This window comes from Bos taurus, chromosome 3 (genome assembly GCF_002263795.3).
Source record: "Bos taurus isolate L1 Dominette 01449 registration number 42190680 breed Hereford chromosome 3, ARS-UCD2.0, whole genome shotgun sequence".
Lineage (NCBI taxonomy): Eukaryota > Metazoa > Chordata > Mammalia > Artiodactyla > Bovidae > Bos > Bos taurus.
Window position 1 is genome coordinate 99,026,638 of NC_037330.1, and position 23,226 is coordinate 99,049,863.

The 23,226-nt window shown below is 52.2% G+C and overlaps 1 protein-coding gene across 1 annotated transcript; it reads left to right on the forward strand.

Moving 5' to 3' along the window:
- The first annotated feature begins 17,342 nt into the window (after positions 1 to 17,342).
- Positions 17,343 to 22,810, forward strand: PDZK1IP1 (PDZK1 interacting protein 1). Its single transcript, NM_001046521.2, is given in 4 exon segments — positions 17,343 to 17,535; positions 19,904 to 20,012; positions 21,704 to 21,799; positions 22,431 to 22,810. Coding segments are annotated over 4 exon segments (345 nt in total). The 5' UTR covers positions 17,343 to 17,468; the 3' UTR covers positions 22,504 to 22,810.
- Positions 22,811 to 23,226: the final 416 nt, after the last annotated feature.

Below are 23,226 nucleotides of genomic sequence, written 5' to 3' on the forward strand. Positions count from 1 at the left end.
AGCCAGAGGAGGAGGCTGGGGAAGGCTTCCTGGAGGAGGTGTCATTTCTATTCTTCTAGGTACCTTTGCAGGTCGGCACAGCCTGTCCTGAACCCCAGCATCTTCTCTCAGTGGCAGATGCAAGCTGCTCCTTCATCCAGGCCGGGGGAGGAGGGAGGGCCTACTCCCTGTCCAGGCCACCTGGGGCAGGGCTGGGCAGCTGAGCTACCCATGGCCACCAGGACATTTCCTCTGGCTCCTCCTTTCTCTCCCCACTGGTTGGTCCAAGCCCTGCCTCCCTCCCCAGCTCCTGGCCTTCGCTGTCCACACAATAACAGGATGTGATCCGTTCGAAGAGAGGAAGTGGGGAGGACGGGCAGTGCTGATAGCGGGGCTCTGACTCTCCACTCTCCGCGCCTCCCCTCCCCTCTCCTTTGGACCAGCCTCTGCGGCTGCCTCCTGGCCAGGGCCCTGGCTGCCTGGGCCTCTCTCTGAGTTTGGGAGGGGTGAGTTTTGGGGGCCTTCAGGCCTGTGGAAGCCTATGGAGAGAGAAACCCTGGCCCTCTGCATGGCCTGCCTCCTGGCTCTAGCCTGGCCTGGAGAGAACCATCTGAGACCCTGAGACTTGGAGAGGCTGGCCCTACCAGCTTGTGGCTCCAGGGTGTTTTCTGCCAGAGCATGGGAAGGGCAGGTGGGTCCCTCCGCCTCCACGTGGGCAGGGCTCCACCCACGGCCTGTTTCCACGTGGTCCTAAGCCAAGCCAATAGAGTCAACCAAGAGGTCCTCGTCAAGCACTGACTGTGCTCTGTCTTGCATAGAGGGTGAGATAGGTTGCCAAACACGGAAACTGAGGCTTCGAGAGGCAAAGGAGTTGTCTAAGCTCAGCATGACCTAGGAGCTAAGCTGGAGTAGAACCCAGCTGTCCTGACTCCCATCCTGGAGCTCTCTCACCCTTTCAGACCAGGGCTGTCCAACAGAATCCATGTGATGGGCATGTTCGATCTGCCCTGTCCAGTATGGAAGCTGCTTGATCAGCTATGGAGTACTTGAACTGTGGCTCCTTCAACTACGTAACTGAGTTTTTAGTTTTGTTTAATTTGAATGAACTTTAAGTAGACCTATTAAAATGCCATCGCCTCAGAGAAGAGCTTGGAGAAGGCAATGGCACCCCACTCCAGCACTCTTGCCTGGAAAATCCCATGGACGGAGGAGCTTGGTGGGCTATAGTCCATGGGGTCGCTAAGAGTCGGACAAGACTCAACGACTTCACTTTCACTTTTCACTTTCATGCATTGGAGAAGGAAATGGCAACACACTCCAGTGTTCTTGCCTGGAGAATCCCAGGGATGGGGGAGCCTGGTGGGCTGCCGTCTATGGGGTCGCACAGAGTCGGACACGACTGAAGCAACTTAGTAGCAGCAGCAGCAGAGAAGAGCTGGTTTTGGTAGAGCGGGGCAAGGGTGCCCCAGCCTCAGACCTGGGAAGTTTGGGAAGAAGATCTTGGTCACTAAGGTTCGCCTCACCTGGGCACAGTGTCTGCAGTTTATACTGAAGGGCTGTGCTTTCAGTTCTGCTGTCTCATTGACTCCTCGTAAGAACCCAGTGTGAGGGGACAGGCATTCCCGTTTCCCAGATGAGGAAACTCTGAGGTCAGAGAGGTTAAGCAATTTGGCCAAGGTCAAGTGGCTGAAAGAGAAGCCCAGCTGGGATTCTGACCTGGGTTGTTTGGGGAGCCAGTTCCCTCACCTTAGTGCAGGTGAGACTCTGAATACTGCAGGGATCACTGAGCGGCGCCCTGGAGAGAGTCCCTGGCGCCCCTGCCCTGCATACATCATGGGAGGAAGGTTTGGTTATATGTTATTTTGTGAGCCCCTGTGATGGGGGAGACACAATCTCTCCTGGCTCAGTCTCAGTTCTGCAGATGGTGATCTGAAGATAACATCCCTCCCCTTATCCTATAACTGCCCCCCACCTGCTCCCAACAAGACCCTGCATTTCTGAGACCCAGTGGAGCTACGGGACCAGGGTAGAAAACCCTTTCCCACTCCATGCCCGGTGACAGCTCAGCCAGCTGAGGCCCAGGAGCCCAGGGTCCTCAGCCCTCCCCAGCCCACCCCCAGCAGCCTGGGACCTGTGGTGCTCCTGGGTCCCAGGCTCTGCGGGATCTCAGGGGGCTGGGCCTTCTGCCCTCTGGCTGTTCCCACACTGAAGTCCCCTTTCCCTCTCTCCGCCATTCCGCCCCTTCTCCAGTAGCTCCCCCTGGGAGCTACCGCTTTCAATGGGCAATCAGGCTTTCTCATCACTCTCACGCCCCCTCCCCACTACCCCTGAATAGGTGGGATCCAGACAGACACAGGCACTCCCAGCCCCAAGCCCCTAGGCAATCTCTCTCAGGATCTCCTGGGAACTCACAGCTCTGATGCCTGCTACCTGCCTTCCAGGCTCAAGACTCTTAGGTCCCGAGGCTGCGATTCCCTTGTTGAGCGATTCTAGAGCAGCGGTCCAAACATGGGGTGACACTCTGTGATGCCCTGGACTGAGCTAAGATCTGAGTCTGTGAGTCTAATGACAGGTAGTAGTTGATGTCTCTACAATCCTCAGATTCTATCACCCTAAGAATCAATCATCATTCAGAGATCACGTGCTTCTTGGACACTCTTTTTTTTTTTTTTTTTTTGGCAGCTACAGCAGATTCCAAGAAGCAGGGAGAGGCTTATGGGGTGGGTGGAACTGGGTGGGGGCTGCCTGGCTTGGTTATTTTTTGAGGAGAGGGGCCAGGGTTGGCCACAGCCCCCTTCAGGGTTCGCATCTGCTCGGTTGGGGTTCAGCCAAAGCTGGGCTGCTGGTCCAGTTGCCTGGCTGCGGCTGAGGGGAGCCTGGCTGGCAGGCTTTCTGTATGATGCTAATGAAGGCAGTGGCAGGCGTGGAGGGGGAGGCGCTGCTTTTGTCTTGCACTTGTCCTAGCTGGAGGGTCCTCAGAGAGAGACAAGGGGCCCTCCTCAGACCTGAGTGGCTGTGATTAGCCTGCTGTCACTCACTTCGATGGCTCCCCGTGCTCTGGGGGTGTGGACAGTTTCCTGGGAGGGAAAGGGGAGGAAACATGGTCCTGTGCCCCTCCCAGTGTTTTCCAGGGAGTGTCCTAAAAAGTCGGCTAGTTTCTGATCCGAGTGAAAAATGCGGCCTCATTCTCTCTCCTCCATCCTCTCTTAAGAGCCTGTTGAGTGCCCAGAGTCTTCCACATCCACCCTTACATTCCCTCCTCTAAGCCTTTGTAGAAACCCTGAGATGCCCGCCCTGTAGACTCCCGCCACCGCTAACAGTTCTCTGGGTTAAGCTTTATCTGCGGCTGCACCTGCTGGTCCACCGCTCACCCCACCCTGGACTGGGGTCTCTCCTGTTTCTGAACTCACACAGCCCCTTGAACCATATCAGGGTGCTGCCTATGTGTGCCTGCATCTGCTGTCTGCCTGTGTTTGAGTCCTGGCCTCACCTCCCTATTTGTGAGCCGATCGTTGCTGGGATAGTATGTCATTGGTGCCTCTGTCAGGCCCAGTGTGTGCGGAAGGTACATAGCTGCTCAGTAAATAGTTACTGAGTTACTTCATCAGATCCATCAGAGAACACATGCATCATTACCGTCATTTTATTATGGGCCTTTTCGAATATACATGAATATAGAGAGGATCATATAATAAATGGCACCAACTTCAACAATGGTCCACACAGTTGATCTTGTCTTATTTATACCTTCATCCTTTCCCACACTCCTTGTCCTTGAAATGGATTAATACAAAGCAAATCCCAAACATCATGTTATTTCATCTGTGAATTCAGTTAAAATCTTTATTAGATGATTAAAATGTCTACCAAACATTCACTCTGTATCTGGTCATAGGCAACATTCTGGTAAATTCCTATTCATCTTTCAAAGCCCAACCTAAATGTCACCTCTTCTTGGAAGTCTTCCCTGATCTTTCCTTTCTCCAGGGGAGTTTAATGGTGCCTTCTTTGGGGTTCTAATTGTATACCTCCCTCACAGAAGTCATTGCTTTTTAATATTGTTCTGTTTCACTGTGTTTTGTTCATGTGAGGAGAAATTGTATACTTAAGAGCTTTAAGATCAAAGAGATGTGGATCCACTTTCTGAGTTTAACTGCTCTGAACCTCAGTGTTCTTGTTAGTACAATGGGGATATAGCACTTACCTCATTTGTTGTGAGGCTTAGAAGAGCAATGGCTCTGAGGCTCCTGGTACCATGCCTGGCCCACGGTAAGCATTCCTCCCAGAAGTGGCAGCATCACCCAAGTGATGAGCCTCACTGTCACCTGGACTGAGCTGGAGGGCAGGACCAGGTGCTTCCTGTGTGTGTCCTGGCAACTGGGAGTCCTCTCTAGAAGAGTATGGTGGGGAAAAGCCTCCAATTAGCCAGAAAATAGACAGACTGGGCTCTCCCCCAGAGCCCCAGTGGCCCTGCCTGGCCAGGGATGGATTCTTTGGCAAAGAGAGACTCTGGGTTAACTTTTGGGCTATCTAAGGGCATCAGTAAAAATTTGAAAAACTAATTTGATTTTGCCTTTTTAGTGCATATTTATTTTTAAACTGCAAGGTTTCTCCCCACTGCTCGCTCCCCCACCCCCCAGTCCTCAAATAAAAAACATTCTTTGTTATAGCAAATCTCGAAAGAACAGAAAGAGAAGAAGAAAAAAAAAATTACAGCCCAGGTCACCAATGAAGGTTTTGATGTATTTCCTCCCTTAAAAAAACAAAACAACCCCCACCTCCAAAAAAAAAAAAAATACCCATGTTTTTCTTTCCTCAACCGTGAAATTGCAATTGCATTTTGTTTAACTTTTGCATGCAGCTCCTGCCTTTGGAAGTCTTTTTCATTTTGAAGGTCAAAGTCTGACCTTTCAGATAGAAGTTTCAAGTGTGAAAAGGCCCAGTGGTTTGGGTGTGGCTACTTGTAGTCCGAGTTAGAAGTGATGAACATGTGGCCAGCAGAACAGTACCCCTCTCCACCCTGCTGGAGCTTCTGTTCTTAAAAAAGAACTGGTTTGGGACAGGGCAGGACAGCACAAACACTTGACACCCTGTTTGGATCTAGATACTTGCTCCTAACATTTATCAAGTATATAAAGCTAGACAGCTTTCAAATGCATTATCCGCCAAACAACCCAGTGCAGCATTACTGGGACATAGAGGCTCAGAGAAATGAAGAGACTTGCTCAGATCACAAAGCTACTAGTGGGGTGATAATCTTGACTGTCAGTTCACACTTCCTGGTCCTCAGGGACCAGCATTGAGGCTAATCATCCCTCCCCTGCCCCTTGCTGTGCTCTGCCTCCCCGCTCTGCAAGCTCACAGCTGCTGCTTGCTCACCTGTAGTGGTGTGGAGCTCACCACCTTTCAGAGTCATCTCTGCTCTCACTAGACTGCATCTCACTTTGAGATGAGCCTCTCTCTCAGCCACATCCAGCTTCTGGGTGACTCCTCATCAGGCCCGGCTCTGCAGGCGGAGGGCACACAGCACAATTTCTCTCTCTGATCTGGAGACAGAGCCTCCGAGTCTGCTCCTTTTCAGGCTAAACGCTCAGCTTTTGCAAATATTTAATAGACTAATGGCAAAACTTGTAACAAGGGAAGAAAAGAGTTTTAGTTAGGATGAAATAAAATCTGCAACGTGACTTCAAAAGCCCTGAAATGTGAGCCTGCCTGCTGCTTGTAGTTTGATCATAAGGGTATAAAGGCTATATGTGCTGCTTCTTTATCTTCCCTTCAGTTCCAGGGGGGATGGATACATTCCCCATCCATTCAACTAGGGCATTTCTTAGGGCCGGGTCCCAGTCTGACCTCTCATCCTTCCCCGTCTTGGCCATGTTGACCCTGCCTAAAGTCTCAGTCACCATCCATGAGTGCTAAATTCTAAGCCTCTATTTCCAGCTCAGAACTCTCTCAGGAATGCCAGATCAACACCCCTAGCTGCACCCTGAGATGTCCCCCAAGCCCCGTGAATGCAGCCTGTCTGCACTAGAAGCCAGGACATGTTTCATTGCTCACTGCTTGTCTCATCCCGAACATGTGAGTCCCCCAGGGCAGAGCTGTGTAGCTACAGTGTCTAGAACAGTGCTTCGCATAGAACCGACCCTTTGAAAGTTCTGTTAAATGAATGAATACATGCTCTCTCCCTAACCTTCTGCTCTTCTAGTATTCTCTGGTTTTAAAAAAAACAGCACCAACATCCAAGCATTGTCCAAAACGGGGAACCGGGCGCCACCTTGCTGCTTCTCTTCTGAGGCCCTTCCGCCCTGTACGCATGCGGTCACTGCAGCCTGCCAGTTGTCTCCTTAAATTGCTCTTCGGTCCTCCCACTTCTCTCCATGCGCTGTTTTGCCACACTGTCTCTCTCTTGGATTCCCCCCACTCCAACCACCATCACCACCAACCCCACACCCAGCCTACTCACAGCTTCCTGCCTTATCTAACCCATTCTTCAAGCTGTGGTTAGAGAGATCTTGCTAAAATGCAAAGACTGCCTATGTCACTTCCTTGCCTAAAACCCCGTAATGGCTTAGTATTCTCTGTAAGGCAAAGACCAAACCTCCTAACAGGTCCTGCAAGGACCTAAGACCCCTTTCCCAACCACCCTCTGCTCTCTGGCCAGGCCCATCTCCCATCAGCTCCTCCTGCCTGGGCTCCTTCCCATCAGCTCTTGCCCAGCCTGAACCAGCTCCTTCCTACCACTGCCCAAGCCCAGGACTTCAGATCTTCTGAAGGCACAAAGGAGCCCTGCATTGCTGCCCACATCTCCCAAATGTACTTCTCCAGCCTGGACCTCGCCTCTTAATTCCAGACTCACATGCATGCACGCATGTGCGTGTGCTAAGTCACTTCAGTTGTTTCCATCTATGTGCGACCCTATGGACTGTAGCCCACCAGGCTCCTCTGTCCATGGGATTCTGGAGTGGGTTGCCATGCCCTCCTCCAGGGCATCTTCACAACCCAAGGATCTAACCTGCATCTCCTGCATCTCCTGCATTGCAGGTGGATTCTTTACCACTGAGCCACTGGGGAAGCCCCCAGACTCACATACCCAGCTCCAAACCAAACTTGTAAAACCTGCCCCTTCTGAGAAAGGATAGCATAGCACTCTTGAACCTTCCCCATTTCAGCCCTGTGCGCACTGACTCAAAATCCTGATGCCATTTCCGCTTCTCTTTCCCTTGCATTTCAAGTCATGTCACTTTACCCCTGAAAGACAACTAGATTTAGATCATGTACCCCCAGTTCCATGGCTGCTACTTTGACCCAAGCCACTGTCATCTCTTGCCTGGAGTGTTCAGGACCCCCTGCTCCTGTTCCTCTTGCTCCTGGTGGTCTCTTCTCAACAGACCACATCTCCTGTGCTCAGAGTCCTCAAAGAGCTTCTTGGCTCAATCTGACTAAAAGCCCAAGTCCTTATGTGGTTCACAAGCCCCAGAAGAGTGGCCTTAAGCAGCTCTTCAACCTCCTCTCCTGCCCTCTCCCAGCACTCGCGTCCCTTGGCCACATGGCACCTCCCTCCATGTTCCTTTCCCAGGGCCTTTGCAAGTGCTCTTCCCTCTCCTTGTCTGCAATCCCCGCTCCTCTGAAAGCTGAGCACCTTATTTCCTCACTTTCAGCTTTCCTCAACCGTCACCTCTTAGAGGAGCCTTCCTTGATGAGTTTATATAGAACAGCACATCCCTCCCTGCCAGGACTCCATCCTTCTGTTCCTGTCTTGACTTTCCCATACAGCCATGTAACCTATTTTATCCGTTTATTTGTTTGCTTCCTGGCTAACCCCTCTAAGATATAAGCTCTGTGAGGGCAGGGACTTTGTTTTGTTCCCTGCTGTATCCTGGGCGTCTGTAAGAGTGCCTGGGCTACAGGCAGCTTTCAGTAAACATCCGTAGAATGAGTGAAGACATGAATTTTAGACTTAATACTATTGTACCTTTTCTTGATTTCGTAATCTAGAGGGCGTGCCCACTTATATACTCTTCCACCTTCTTTAAAACATCTGGTGCGACGGTAATTAGGTGATATTAGGTAATTAGGTATAATGTAAGCTCTGTCCTGTTCACTACTGTGTCTCCAGTCCCATGGGAGACACTAAATTGAGTGCTGAGTGAGTGAATGAAAGCAAATCAGACTGCTCTTTGGGAAACTGACCAACAAGCAGGTGCTTCACAGAAGGACTGAGTTCTGGGCTAGACACAGGCATGCCTGGGGTTTAGTCCCATCTCACCTACTAACTCACAGTGTGACCTCCTGTTAGTGACTGTCTCTTTCTGGGTCACAGTTTCCCCGCTGAAAAATGAGAAGCAAGATCACACTACTCAGAATGAGCCTTTAGGCCAGGAGAGACTGTGATTCCAAAAGCCAGCCCTGACCCTGTGATTCCACTGCCGACCAGGGCAGGGGAGCAGGGCTGTGTGGGAACCACTGGGCAAAGATTGGGCCTTGGGACTGTGCTGGCAAGATGGACTCTCGTCACAGGGCCAGCCCTTTAGTTTCTTGGCAGAGTGAGTGGGCAGCAGAAGGTGATTGATCTTCCTCCACTGGGGGGTCCTGGCCATAAATCTCACCAGCCCAGTGGGGTCTCCTAGGACCCAGAAATCACAGCCAGTACATTCCTTGGCTTGGCTGGCTCCCAGGGGTGCCTTCTGCTCTTTCCAGCTCCCGGGCACTGGGGCCCTCTATGGGCAATCTGAACACAGCCCCCCAGCTTTGAGCCTCAGAAAGCCTCTGTCCAGACAGTGCTGATCTTTCTCCAGGTCTGACCTTGAGATCATGTGGCTTTGCTTTGAGCAGACCTGCCCTAGGCTCCCTGTAAGTTAGGACTTCTTAACTCTTTGCACTGTGGACACCTCGGGCAGTCTATGGACCCCTTCTCAGAATAATGTTTTTAAATGCATCAAATAAAATGTGGGGCATTGCAAAGGAAACCTATTACATTGAAATGCAGTTATTAAGATATTAAAAATAAAGGTAATCAATCCTGAATATTCATTGGAAAGACCGATGCTGAAGCTGAAGCTCCAATACTTTGGCCACCTGATGCGAAGAGCTGGCTCACTGGAAAAGACTCTGATGCTGGGAAAGATTGAGGGCAGGAGGAGAAGGGGCAACAGAGGGTGAGATGGTTGGACGGCATCACCAACTCAATGGATGAGAGTTTGAGTAAACTCAGGGAGATAGTGAAGGACAGGGAAGCCTGGCATGCTGCAGTTCATGGGGTCGCAAAGAGTTGGACATGACTTAGTGATTGCACAACAACAGCTATTATGTGTATTTTATGACAAGATCTAGTGGAAGTCTAGGTCCAATAACTACTATGTATTTCCATAGTGATGAGCAGAAACAATACATCCAGATATCTGCAACAATTGTGTGGTAACATGAAAACATCACAGAGGGACTGTGGTTTGATACCTTCATTCCTGATGGAAGAAAATGGTGAATTTCAGTTAGAGGTTTGTGAAAATACGGATACAATGCTTTCCCCATGAACCCTGTTGAGGGAGTGCTTAGTGAAGGGAGCCCAGTGAACCAGATGCTGAGTGTGAGAGGAGAGAGACTCACCACAGTCCTAACCAGCCCACTGCCTCAGAACCTGATTAAAATACAAAAATCTATCATTATCTGTTAACAGAGTCACAGAATCACAGGTTTCCCGAGTGGGCAGGGTCAGAACCCGTTCTACAACTGCCCCTACTGGGTGACCTGGTTCCTGGCCTTGCTTTGTGCACCTCTAAGGATGGAAACTCATGCTTATCCCAGGCTAGCCAGCTCCAGCTTCTCCAAACAGCCAGAACCCTGTCTCATCTCACCCAGAGATGAAGTAGATCCATGCTCTGCGGCCGCAGCTAACAGACAGAGGAACGTAAGGTCCCAACTAGAGCTGATGCTGAAGCCCTAATACTTTGGCCACCTGATGCAAAGAACTGACTCATTAAAAAAGCCCCTGATGCTGGGGAAGACAGAAGGCAGGAGGAGAAAAGGATGACAGAGGATGAGATGATTGGATGGCACCACTGACTCAATGGGCATGAGTCTGAGTAAGCTCTGGGAGTTGGTGATGGACAGGGAGGCCTGGTGTGCTGCAGTCCATGGGGTCTTAGAGAGTCGGACACGACTGAGCGACTGAACTGAACTGAGAGCTAAAATACCTTATTCATTCAACAATCATTCTCTGAGCTGCTCTCTGCCAGGCCAGAGGGAGACACTGGATTTGCTGAGACTCAACGTTTGTTGGGTGTGTGCTCAGTAATAATGTGCTGGGGTGCCTTCTCTCCAGGGAGACAGACATTAAGTGAGTAAACACACATATCAACTTGTCATTGCAACCTGTGATACTGGCTATAAAGAGACAAGTAGGGGATTCACAGAAGGACTGGCTTCAGATGGGGGAGAAGGGAGATCAAAGAAAGCCCTTTGGAGAAAGTGATACCTGAAGCAAGACTTGGAGGATTGGTTAGAGTCTGCCCGGCAAACAGAGTGAAGAGCGAGTGTGGAGGAGGCCCTGATGTGGAAGAGACAAAGGCCCTGGGGCCAGATGAAGCTGGAGAGAAGGATAAGGGCCGTGGTGGGGTCTTCAAGCCCAGCTAAGAAGTTTGGATATTATCTGAGGAGTCACTGAAAGCCCTAAAGGGGGTTAAGCAGGATCTGTTTGAATGAATAAAATAAGGTCCCCAGGAGCTCTCAGGTTTGCAGCAAAGACTTTAGCAACATGAAATATAAGAATGGGTTAAAAAGCCTTTTACTTTTTGGCTCTAAAGCACCCTACTTGAATGTGTCTCCTTGCTTTTCCTCAGGCTGAGCTCCCTCTGCCTGGAAGCTTTCCCCAAGCTGTCACTCTGCTAGATCCAAGTCAGCTAGCTTTCCAGCATGCCCCTCCTCCAGGATACCATCTTTAATGAGGTAGCTGTCGGTGCTTCCCTGGGGCACAGCCTTGAGCATGCCATGTGTGCTGTTCACAGCATCACTGACTGTTTACTTGTCAGCGTCCACCCTCCCTTCTTCCAAACTACCCCTGGAAGTGGTCGGAAGAAGGGGGCTGGAGAGAGGAAATTGCAGAACGTTCAGCTGCAAACAGGCCCCTCTCTGCCCTCCCCAGCTAGTCTGGGATCAGAGCTAGACTCTGCCACCTGCTGGCATCAAGGGGAATGGCAGGCTAAAGAGGGTGGGGAGATAGGAGACTCCAAGAAGCTCCAGTGTTCTTGCCTGGAGAATCCCTTGAACAGGAAGGCCTGGCGTGCCCTAGTTCACGGGTTCACAAAGAGTGGAATGTGACTGAGCGACTAACACTACACTATTACTACTAGAAGCTTCGAGGGATTAGATCCAATAGACAAGCACCTGAAAAACTATGGATGGAGACTCACAGCATTTTACGGGAGGCGGTGACCAAAACCATCCCAAAGAAAAAGAAATGCAAGAAGGCAAAATGGTTGCCTGAGGAGGCCTTACAAAAAGAAGAGAAGTGAAAAGCAAAAGAGAAAGGGAGAGATATACCCAACTAAATGCAGAGTTCCAGAGAATAGCAAGAAGACATATGAAAGCCTTCTTGAATAAACAATACAAAGAAATAGAGGAAAACAATAGAATGGGAGAGATCTCTTCAAGAAAATTGGAGATACAAGGGAACATTTCATGCAAAGATGGGCACAATAAAGGACAGAAATGGCAAGGACCTAACAGAAGCAGAAGAGATTAAGAAGAGGTGGCAAGAATACACAGGGGAATTATACAGAAAAGGTCATAATGATCCAGATAACCACGATGATGTGGTCACTCACCTAGAACCAGACATCCTGGAGTGTGAAGTCAAGTGGGCCTTAGGAAGCATTACTACAAACAAAGCTAGTGGAGGTGATAGAATTCCAGCTGAGTTATTTAAAATCCTAAAACATGATGCTGTTTAAGTGCCAGCAAATCTAGAAAACTCAGCAGTGGCCACAGGACTGGAAAAGGTTAATTTTCATTCCAATCCCCAAAGAAAGGCAATGCCAGAGAATGTTCAAACTACCATATAATTGTATAAGATAATGCTAGCCAGGTAATGCTTAAAATCCTTCAAGTTGGGCTTCAATAGTACATGAACTGAGAACTTTCAGATGTACAAGCTGTATTTAGAAGAGGCAGAGGAACCAGAGATCAAATTGCCAACATCTGTTGGATCACCAAAAAAGCGAGAGAGTTCCAAAAAAAATCTACTTCTGCTTCATTGACTACGCTAAAGCCTTTGACTATGTGGATCACAGTGTGGAAAATTCTTTTCCATCACTGTGTGGAAAGTTCTTAAAGAGATGGGAATACCAGACCGCCTTACCTACCTTCTGAGAAATCTGTAAGCGAAAGTTAGAACTGGACATGGAACAATGGTCTGATTCCAAATTGGGAAAGGAGTATGTCAAGGCTGTATATTGTCACCCTGCTTATTTAACTTATATTCAGAGTGCATCATGAGAAACGCTGGGCTGGATGAAGCACAAGCTGGAATCAAGGTTGCCGGGAGAAATATCAGTAACCTCAGATACGTAGATGACACCACCTTTATGGCAGAAAGTGAAGAAGAGCTAAAGAGCCTCTTGATGAAAGTGAAAGAGGAGAGTGAAAAAGTTGGCTTAAAGCTCAACATTCAGAAAACTAAGATCATGGCATCTGGTCCCATCACTTCATGGGAAATAGATAGGGAAACAGTGGAAACAGTGGAAACAGTGGCTGACTTTATTTTGGGGGGCTCCAAAATCACTGCAGATGGTACCTGCAGCCATGAAATTAAAAGATGCTTACTCCTTGGAAGGAAAGTTATGACCAACCTAGACAGCATATTAAAAAGCAAAGACATTACTTTGCCAACAAAGGTCCATCTAGTCAAAGCTATGGTTTTTCCAGTGGTCATGTATGGATGTGAGAGTTGGACTATAAAGAAAGCTGAGCACCAAAGAATTAATGTTTTTGAACTGTGGTGTTGGAGAAGACTCTTGAGAGTCCCTTGAACTGCAAGGAGATCCAACCAGTCCATCCTAAAGGAGATCAGTCCTGAGTGTTCATTGGAAGGACTGATGTTGAAGCTGAAGCTCCCATACTTTGGACACCTGATGCAAAGAGCTGACTCATTTGAAAAGACCCTGATGCTGGGAAAGATTGAAGGCGGGAGGAGAAGGGAACGACAGAGGATGAGATGGTTGGATGGCATCATCGACTCAGTGGACATGAGTTTGGGTAAACTCCAGGAGTTGGTGATGGACAGGGAGGCCTGACAGGCTGCAGTCCATGGTGTCGCAAAGAGTTGGACACGACTGAGTGACTGAACTGAACTGAAATGAACTGAGAGTACATCATGTGAAACGCTGGGCTGGTTGAATCAAAAGCTGAAATCAAGTTTGCTAGGAGAAATATCAATAACCTCAGATATGCAGATGATACCACTCTAATGGCAGAAAGTGAAAAGGAACTAAATAGCCTCTTGATGAAGGTGAAAGAAGAGAGTGAAAAAGCTGGCTTAAGACTCAACATTCAAAAAACTAGGATCATGGTATCCAGTCTGATCACTTCATGGCAAATAGATGGGGAAAAAGTGGAAACAGTGGCAGATTTTATTTTCTTGGGCTCCAAAGATTGTGGACAGTGACTGCAGCCTTGAAATTAAAAGATGCTTGCTCCTTGGAAGAAAAGCTATGACAAACCTAAACAGCGTATTACATAGCAGAGACATTACTTTGCTGACAAAGATAGGTATAGTCAAAGCTATGGTTTTTCCAGTAGTCATGTACAGATGTGAGAACATGTGAGAGATATGCTGAGCACAAAAGGATTGGTGCTTTTGAAGTGTGGTGCTGGAAAAGATTCTTGAGAGTCCCACGGACAGCAAGGAGATCAAACCAGTCAATCCTAAAGGAAATCAACCCAGAATATTCATTGGAAAGACTGATGCTGAAGTTGAAGCTCCAATAATTTGACCACCTGGTGCAAAGCGCTGCGTCATTAGAAAAGACCCTGATGATAGAAAATATTGAGGGCAGGAGAAGAGGGCGACAGATGATGAAATGGTTGGATGGCATCACTGACTCAATAGACATGCTGCTGCTGCTAAGTTGCTTCAGTCGTGTCCAACTCTGTCTGACCCCATAGATGGCAGCCCACCAGGTTCCCCCATCCCTGGGATTCTCCAGGCAAGAACACTGGAGTGGGTTGCCATTTCCTTCTCCAATGCATGAAAGTGAAAAGTGAAAGTGAAAAGTGAAAGTGAATTCGCTCACTCGTGTCCAACTCTTAGCAACCCCATGGACTGCAGCCCACCAGGCTCCTCCATCCATGGGATTTTCCAGGCAAGAATACTGGAGTGGGGTGCCGTTGCCTTCTCCACAATAGACATGAGTCTGAGCAAGCTCCAAGGGATAGTGAAGGACAGGGAAGCCTGGCAGGCTGCAGTCCATGGGGTCGCAGAGAGTTAGACACGAAGTGGTGACTGAATAACAATGAGAAGCAACAAGAACCAGTTTGGCTTTTCTGAAGGGTAATTGCAAAAGATCTAACTGGGTGGAGGACCTAAGGGGGCCTGATGACACAGAGTGACAGAGCTCTGCTGGGAACAGGAGGGAGGAGCTGAATGTTGATGGAATAGTGGCTCAGAGATGAGGATACAGGGCCCAGCCCTGTGGGGCTGCTGAGGCCTGAGTCCAGATCTTGGACCCAAGCCAGACCAGCAGGGGATCCAACTTGTTACTGTGGGGACCCAGGGCTGTGTCCAGACAGCTGGAGAGATGACCCCCCCTCAGTTGGATGAGGACACCTACAGTGCAGTGACCAGCCTCAAAGCCAAGTGTCCACCCACACCCTGCCCCCCCTTTTCCGGAACAATTTGTTTTGCTCTAAAGCTTGGGACTTTGACCTGGGAGGTGTGTTTTCCTCCTGGTGGTTACCTGCTGTCCTTCCTGCTCGCCCCCCTCCCCCACGGCCCCCAAAGCATGGCCCAGGGAGTCCTTGTCTTTCCCAGGACTCTGTAGGGAAGGGGGGATGCTTGGATGTGAGAGGTGGGACCTGAGACTTGGGGATGATGGCAGAGGCTGAGCTGCCCCTGGGGCGCACTGGCTGGAGAGGGGGTCCCAGCAGTGACTTCCCTATCTCTTCTTGGATCTTGCCTTCCTCGGTTTCTGGGACACCCAATTCTCCTGGAGTTTCTCCTCCTGCTCCACCCTGGCTCCTCTTCCTTTGAAAGACCCTTTGTGTTTGGCTGTGTCCTGGTCTCGGAGAAGGCAATGGCACCCCACTCCAGTATTCTTGCCTGGAAAATCCCATGGATGGAGGAGCCTGGTAGGCTGCAGTCCATGGGGTTGCTTCGAGTCGGACATGACTGAGCGATTTCACTTTCACTTTCATGCATTGGAGAAGGAAATGGCAACCCACTCCAGTGTTCTTTCCTGGAGAATCCCAGGGACGGGAGCCTGGTGGGCTGCCGTCTATGGAGTCACACAGAGTTGGACACGACTGAAGCGACTTAGCAGCAACCTTAGACCTGGGGATCCCCCTGCCTTCTGGATGTTTCCCTATGGAGCGTCCACAAGTACAATATATCTAAACCTGTAGCTCATCACCCCTCCCCACCTCCTGAAACTTGCCCCGGCCCCTTGTGAGGGGCCACCAAGCCACAGACGGAAGTGAACCTCAGCTCCTCGCTGCCTCTCACTCCCCACTCCCAGCTAGTCGGTGTTCTCGTGCCATGTCCTGTCCATTCAGCCCTCCTAAATAGGAGGGCTCAATCCCATTCCCTCTGCCTCACCCTGCAGCCCCTGCGTGGCTACTGTAAGTTTCCCCATGGCTTTCCTTTCTCTGGTCTGTGGGTGCCCCATTCATTCTCCACTCTGTGTCCAGAGGTATTTTCTTGAATGCAAATCTGATCCTCTAACTCCCCTGCTTAGAAGAAGGTTATCAGTGTTTGTTTGCTAAATTCAACTCCGTTCCTTGCATTCTAATCAGTGATGCCCTGGCTGTTCATTAACACACCGGTGCCTACTCTAGTCACACATGGCGCCAGAACACACTGAAGACACGGAGCTGGGGTAGGTCAGGCACACACAGACGGCATCTCTCACCTCCAAGCCAAGTTCCCAGAGACCACCTTGAGACCCCATTTTGCATGAATGTGTGTATCCCCCATGGCAGTGGGCACACACAACCACACACACCTAGGAAGCAGGGATGAGGCGGGTGTGCCACTGGCGATATCAAGGGCTGACCAGGAGGTCCTGTGAGCACCAGTCTGGTGGCATCTGGGCAGGGGGGCTGGGCAGGGGCTTCCAATTCACACCCTAGCTTCTGGGGACCCTCCATCTCTGAGACTTTGCCCAGTCTACTGGTTCCTTCTTTCTTGGCCTTTGTGGAGCCAGACTCCAGCATCTGTGGCTTCCTGTACTCCTGGAGGAATGTAGGGGGGCATGGAGGAAGGAGACCCAGTAAGATCCTTGGCCCCCAGGCCTCAACAGGTCATTCTCAGATCCTGAGCTGGAGGGCCTGATGACCTCCATGGGATCTTGAGATTTGAGGACCCAGGCGTTCAGGGCCTCAGACTGGACCTTCCAACCTAGGAATGTCCTTCATTTGTCCTCCAGAGCAGGACACCTACTTCTCTCATTGGGATGGGTGGAGAGGGATCAGAAGGTGTGTGCAGAGGCCTCTGACCAAGCTCAGATCCTGTCCCAGCTTCCAGGGACCAACTCTGGGGCAAAGCGGTGGAGCTGAACTGAGTCAGGTCAGCTTGGCTGGGTGGGGACGGCTGGGAACTAGGACCTCAGGCTCTCTGTCGTGATCCCCATGGAAAAGGGCAGATTTAGAGAGCTAGTGAACTGGGCAGGGAGTGCAGGGACAGAAGCCAGGGCTGTGTGCAGGACTGGGGCCCTGGGGTCTGGCTTGGCTGAGTGGGAACAGGTGAGAAGAACAGGAAATAGGCCAGGCTCTCAGGGAGAGGGCAGCTTTGAACTTTCCTAGCCTCTGGGGTTTTCCCCTTGTCTGGAACCAACCAGCAAATTTCTTAATCCCACTGTCGCCCTGCCCAGAGGCCCCGCCCCCTGGCAGGAGCAAGAATGTGTCACACCTTTCCCCAGAACTCAGCCCCACTGCCAGGAAGGGGGAGCTGGCACAAGATTCCAGAGGCCTGGGGCTTGGAGGTGAGGCCTGACTCCCTTCACCTCCCAAGGCTTGGCCCCGCGGTCTCTGGAAGATGACCTCAAATGCCAGCCCGAGTGGGCTGGGCTCTGGCCAGGGAAGGCCAGGCCTGGCAGCTCATTACCGTGCGAGGGAGGGCAGGTTCCCTCTCCCTCCCCTCCTCCTTCCTCCCTTGCCTCCTTCCTCACTAGCTTCTCTCCTCCAGGGTCAAACCAGGCTGAGCTGATCTCAGCGGAGGCCCACAGGACCCACAGCAGCTCCAGGGGCCCAGGTTCCAGCCGCCCGAGCAGGTGCCTGCAGCCATGTCAGTGCTCAGCCTGGTCGTCCTGAGCCTGCTCATGGCAGTGCCACCTGCCAGCTGTCAACAAGGTAGCATGGGCCTGGACCAGCCCCGGGGCTGTGGGGAGGAGAGGGTCGGGCTGGGTGCTGGGAGCCCAGGGGTGGAAGGGGTGGTCTTCTGTCCTCATCGCCCTTGGCACCTGCAGGTTGGAGGGGGAAGAGGCACTGGGCTAGCCAGAGGAACCTCCAAAGGCAGACACAGACTTCTGGCTGGGACATGCTTCCCCCAAGTGAGAAATGAGGGCAGTAGGGAAACGCTGGATCTAGGGTTGAGGAGGGGAGTTGAGACCCATGCTCCAGGAGCAGGAATTGCCCTAGAGATGGCTGGGTTCTGAGAGTTGGGGGCTTCCAGGAGGGTGGGAGTAGGGGCTGAGCCACCCCTCAATGGCAGGCTTGTTTCTGGGGCGGTGCTGTCATGGTTTTGGCCTAAACCCCCTTTGTTTCCTACCCAAAGTCCCAGTGTGGTTCCCACCACATTCCTGGGCTCTCTGTCCAGCTTCACCTCGGTGTTGCTGTGTGCTGTGTATCTTCCGTCACCCAAGGAGATGAGCGAATCACTGCCCTTCTCTGAGACTCAGTTTTCTCATCCATAAAATGAAGACGATAAACCTGCCCACTCACCTCCCAGGGCACCCACCCTGCAGGGGTGGGGTAGGGCTTTGTATGGGTAAAGCTCCACACCCAGCAACTGGTGTCTGCCCTGTGCTGTGAGGCTGTGTTTGCAGCCAGAGTCTGGGGACTCTGCAGGTGGGATTTGGGCCCAGAGGGGGTTGACTTCCAGAGCACCCCTCCTTTGCAGCTGCCCTGAGCTCTCATGCATGTCTGCTTCAACTCTGTCTCTCAGGTCTTTGGGAACTGAAGATCAGAGAGGCTGAGTAACTTGTGTAGGTCACACACCAGAGCAAGAAGGGACAGGGCTAGATCTCCTCTCTCCTGCCCCAGGCCCTGCTCCTTGTGCTGTATGTCCACCCCAGAGCCACCTGGAAGGAGGAGCAGTGTCCCTGGTGTGTCTGGAGGGAACTGGCTGCAGAGACAGGCCTCCCAGGGCCTGAGCCCTGACTCCCAATCCTTGAGTAGCCACTGACCTGAAGAAACAAAGGGCCTGAACCATTGTTTTTTGGGGAAACAATGAGTCCAAAACACAGCGTTTTGCCAAGTATGGAACATACAGTAACCACACTGTGTATCTCCCGTCACCCAAGGAGATGAGCAAGGTCTGACCACAGGACAGAGTTCCCAGGGCCCTCCCTCCTTCCCAACACCTGCCAGGATCAGGGACTGCTCAGAGAGGAGGCAGTGCCTCTGGGCAGCAGGAGAGCTTTCGGGTAGATTCAAGGAAGGACCTTTGAGAAGGAATGAGGCAGAATGAAGTTTCTGATGCTCAGCCTGGGCCCTTTAAGTACAGGATGGCACTAGGGGTGCAGGTATTCTGGCCTGGAAGCAGGACCTTTCACAAGTCTCCTGTTGGCCTCTGTCCCTTTCTGAGACATCTAACTGCTACTATGTGTCTGTCCTCAGTGTGGCCAGGCTCTCTCGGGCTCACAGAGCACGGTGATGTCCAGGGAGAGGAGAGCCCTTTGGGGCTGCCAGTGGCTGAGGGCAGAGACTTCTGGGAAATCTTGAGGGTTAGAGGTGGTGTCAAGGGTCAAGGGTCAAAAGCAGAGAAGGTATTGGATGGGGCCTCAGTCCCTTGGGCACCCAGCCAGAGGAGCCGAAAGGGGATCAGGTTGGAAGCTCCCCTCCTGCCAAGACCCAGAGAGAGCTTGGCCCTCTGTCCTGCCTTTCCAAAGGTGTTCTGTCCCAGCCTTCCTCTGGGCGCCCCTGGCACCCCCAGCTGCACGGCCCTGCCTGTCCTTGCTCCCACGTCTACCCAACCCCATTTGCTACAAAACAGGATCTTCCAGATGCCAGCCCAGTCCTATTAGCTCTGGGCCTCCCCAGCCTGGGAGCAGGGGAGGAGGGGAGCCACCCTCCCTGGCAGGGCCAAGCTGGCTATTCAGGGGGCTGCCCTTTGGTCCCTGGGCCGAGGCTCTCCCTGGGGGCCCCTACTTGTTACCCACTGCAGCGGGAGAGGGCTGGGGGAAGGGACATTCTGGGCTGCCTGGACCTCAGACGCTGCTCTCTGAGGCTTCCTCCCTCCTTGGCTCCTTTCTTTCTTCCAAATCCTGTCTTCCTCTGAACCACCGTCCCCTTTATAAGCCCAGTGGTCAGACGAGGTCCTCGTTCCCCAGAAGGTTTCCTCTGGTCCAGGCAGCAGGCTGGGAGCCTCCAGCACAGGCTCCTGCCCAGAGGCAGGAGGGCCCCCTGCACTGGCAGCCCCACTGCGCCCAGCTTGCTGCAGGACACCCCCCAGCCCCCCACCCCCCCACCAAAACACAGCACACTCCTCCCTTTCCAGGCCGGGGGAACCTGCAGCCCTGGATGCAAGGCCTTATCGCCGTGGCTGTGTTCCTGGTCCTTGTCGCAATCGCCTTTGCTGTCAACCACTTCTGGTGCCAGGAAAAGCCGTGAGTGCTACCTGGGCGGCCCTGGGGTCTGGGCCGGCGCAGGCAGGGTGGGACCAGGACCCCGGCCACTGCTCTCATAGCAGGGAGAAGGGTTGATGAAATCCTCTCACTGTGTGGAAGGGACACGGAGGCCTGAGGTCTCAGGGAGCAGAGCTGAGGTTTGCTGGTGCCTAGAGCTGAGTGCACTCAGTGGGGGCAGTCGTCTCTTCTCGGATTCTCAGTGTTTCTACCTGTATAGTTGGGACAGCGGCCCGTCTGTGATGGGGGCTGTGAAAACCCCTGGACAGGAATGTTCTGCCCTTCTCCAGGGTCTGCTGGCATGTCACATTCGGGAGGTACAGGGGGCAATGGGACAGATACTGCTCTTGTGCTCACAGACTCCCAGATGGGAAGGGAAGGCAAACATGGTGGGAGCCATCGCAGCTTGAGGCTGATGCTAAAGGAGCCTGCAGAGTGCCGTGTGGGCCTGACCTGGGGGGAAAGGAGGGCGATCAGAGAAGGTTTCCTACTGTATGTTTATCCTGAAGCCCAGGCAGGAGCCAGTCCCAGCACAGTGCAGGGTGGGAGAGCACGACAGTTGAGGGGTCCTAAGTTCAGGGCAGAGTACAAAGGTAGAGGGGGCTGGGCTGAAATCTAGTTCTTTCTGCACCTGTCAACTCTGGGGCAAGTATGCATCTGCCCCCAGTTCTCATACTGGTGGCCCGGTCCTGGGTGCCAGCAGCAGCCCTGCAGGACACACTGAATGAACAGGAGCAGCTCCCAGATGGAGAGAGGGATGGGGAGGCCTGAGATAGGCTGGCGAGGTCAGCAGAGCCCAGGCCAGGCAGATGCTTGTGTACTAAGGCCCCCGACTTCAGGCTTTGTCCTTAGTGCAGTAGGGATCCAGTGCAAGTGTGTAAGCCAGTCTCGGGATGAGATGTCTGCAGATGAGAAAAAGGGATGAGGATGAGGTCAGGAGACAGTCTGGACTGTGGAGGCGGCAGAGGAGATGGAGAGAGGGGACAGGTCTAAGAGCTGTCGAGAAAGGAAGGGAGGGGGACACAGAGACCGGAGGGAGGAAGGACAGAGAAAACATCCAGGCTTCTGATGGGAGCGCCCACCGAGACATAGACCAAGAGAGAAGACGCAGGTCTGGGGCAACTTGGATATGTTATGTCTGCGGTGCCCGTAGGATATCCAAGGAAAGACGAGCAGTGCTTAGGGTCATGGTGACCCTCATGACAGTGATGTCCAGGGATGTTGGGGCAAAGGCCACCCTTGAGTAAGAGGCAAGGAGATTGTTGTTGGAAATGATTCTTTTCTCCATTGGCCCCAGCTCTGCCTTCAGTGGCCATTCCTATTTCTAGGAAAATCTTGTGGGGAATCTGGGGCAGACACTGAGTGCTGCCGAGTCTGCTCTGGAGCTGAGCTGAGGCCAGAGGAAAACAGCAGAGGGAGACTGGGAGGTGGCTGGTACAAGGTCTGGGGTACGTCTTTAGTAGACCTCAGGCTGGAACCTGAGGGCCCCACTGTGAATCAGGGAGAAGGGTGTGAGACCCCTTAGAGTGTGGCCAGAACCAGGCTGCTGGGCCCTGCTGAAGAGAGGGGCTTCCCTTAGAGCCTATAGAACAGGGTCTGACTGGACTAGAGGGAGGAGGGATAACAGAGGGAGAGGGGACCCAGAGAGCCCTATTGATGAACTCTGTCCCTAGGGCGCCTATAAACATGGTCATGACCATTGGAAACAAAGCAGACGGGATCCTGGTGGGAACAGATGGCAAGTACTCCTCAATGGCAGCAAGCTTCAGGTGAGGCACTGGTAGAGGGCAGAGTGCCCTGTGCTCCAGGGGCTCCCGGGGACCTCAGGACCAGGAGCTTTTGATGAGGAGAGGGTGGGGAGGATGGTGGCTCATGTGGGGAAGGGCTCAGTGAAGAGAAAGTGTTCAGTGTGGGAGGATGGTGAGTGAAGAGGCGTTTGGGAGGACTGCAAGGCTACATGCAGCCTCAGTTTGCAGAGAGGGCTCAGTAAGGGGATGGGGACTAGGTGCGGGGAGGGGCTCAGCGGGTAGATTGGATTCATAGGGAGGGATGGAGTGAGGAAAAGAGGCTCAGTGGAAGAAAGGGACTCTGAAGGGATGAGTAGAAGGACTCTGTGGGGAGGAGAATCTGTAGGGGAGGAAGCTCAGTGAGGAAGTGGGCTCAATGGGGGGTTTCTTAGTGGGGCTCCCAGGGGAGAGGCTAGACGGCAGAGAGAGATGGGATTCAGGTGGTGGTGGTAGGAGGCCTCTGGACCCAGGTGCAGAAGACCAGATATGGTCAGGGGAACCCCTCTGGGACTCAAACATTTATTCTGGAAGACACAGCCCTCACAAGTGCAGGATCGGGCAGGGAGAAGGGGATGGGATAGAAGGAGCAATGACCCCTATCATCCTGTTTCAGGTCCAGTGAGCACGAGAATGCCTATGAGAACATCCCAGAGGAGGAGGGCAAGGTCTGCAGCACCCCAATGTGACCCCTGCTTGCCTGTGTCCATGCCCAGCCCCCTCCCTCTCTGTACAGGGATCGGCAGGAAGGGGCCTGCCTTCTCCAACCTCCATGTCTGCCCCACCCTCCTGCCAAGGTCCACGCTCAGACTGTGTCCAGGTTGGGGCTCAGCTGTGGCCTTGAGGTTCTAGGGGGTCTCCTGCCCAATTCATTTCAGAAGACTCTTCTGAAAAGGACAATCAGCTCAGCACCTCCCATCCTGCCTCACATCTCCCTCCCCAGACTGTGGGAACAGCCCTTATTTCTGTGAAATAAAGACATTTTGTACTTCTGGGTATGAGGCTCTAAATAGCTCAGTAATAGCTCCTCAGGCTTCCAGAGAGGCCCAATCTTGCTTTCCAAATCATCTTCCAAAGCCACTGTCATGGTGATTCTGGAGAATTTCCAGGAAGGCCTCTCTGGGAGAACCCCTGGGGCCAGGGAGCACACTTCTTACTCCAGGCAAAGACCCTCTTAAAAAGCATACCCCACCCCACCCCTTTTGAAAGGAAACAGGTATTTATTTGACTGCATTGAGTTGCAGCACGCTGGATCTTTGTTGCATCAAGCAGGATCTTTCCTTGCGGTGCACAGACTTCTCTAGTTGTGGTGCACTGGCTTAGGTGCTCTGCGGTGTGTGGGATCTTAGTTCCCTGACCAGGGATTGAACCTGGGTCCCCTGCACTTCAAGGAGAATTCTTAACCATTGCAC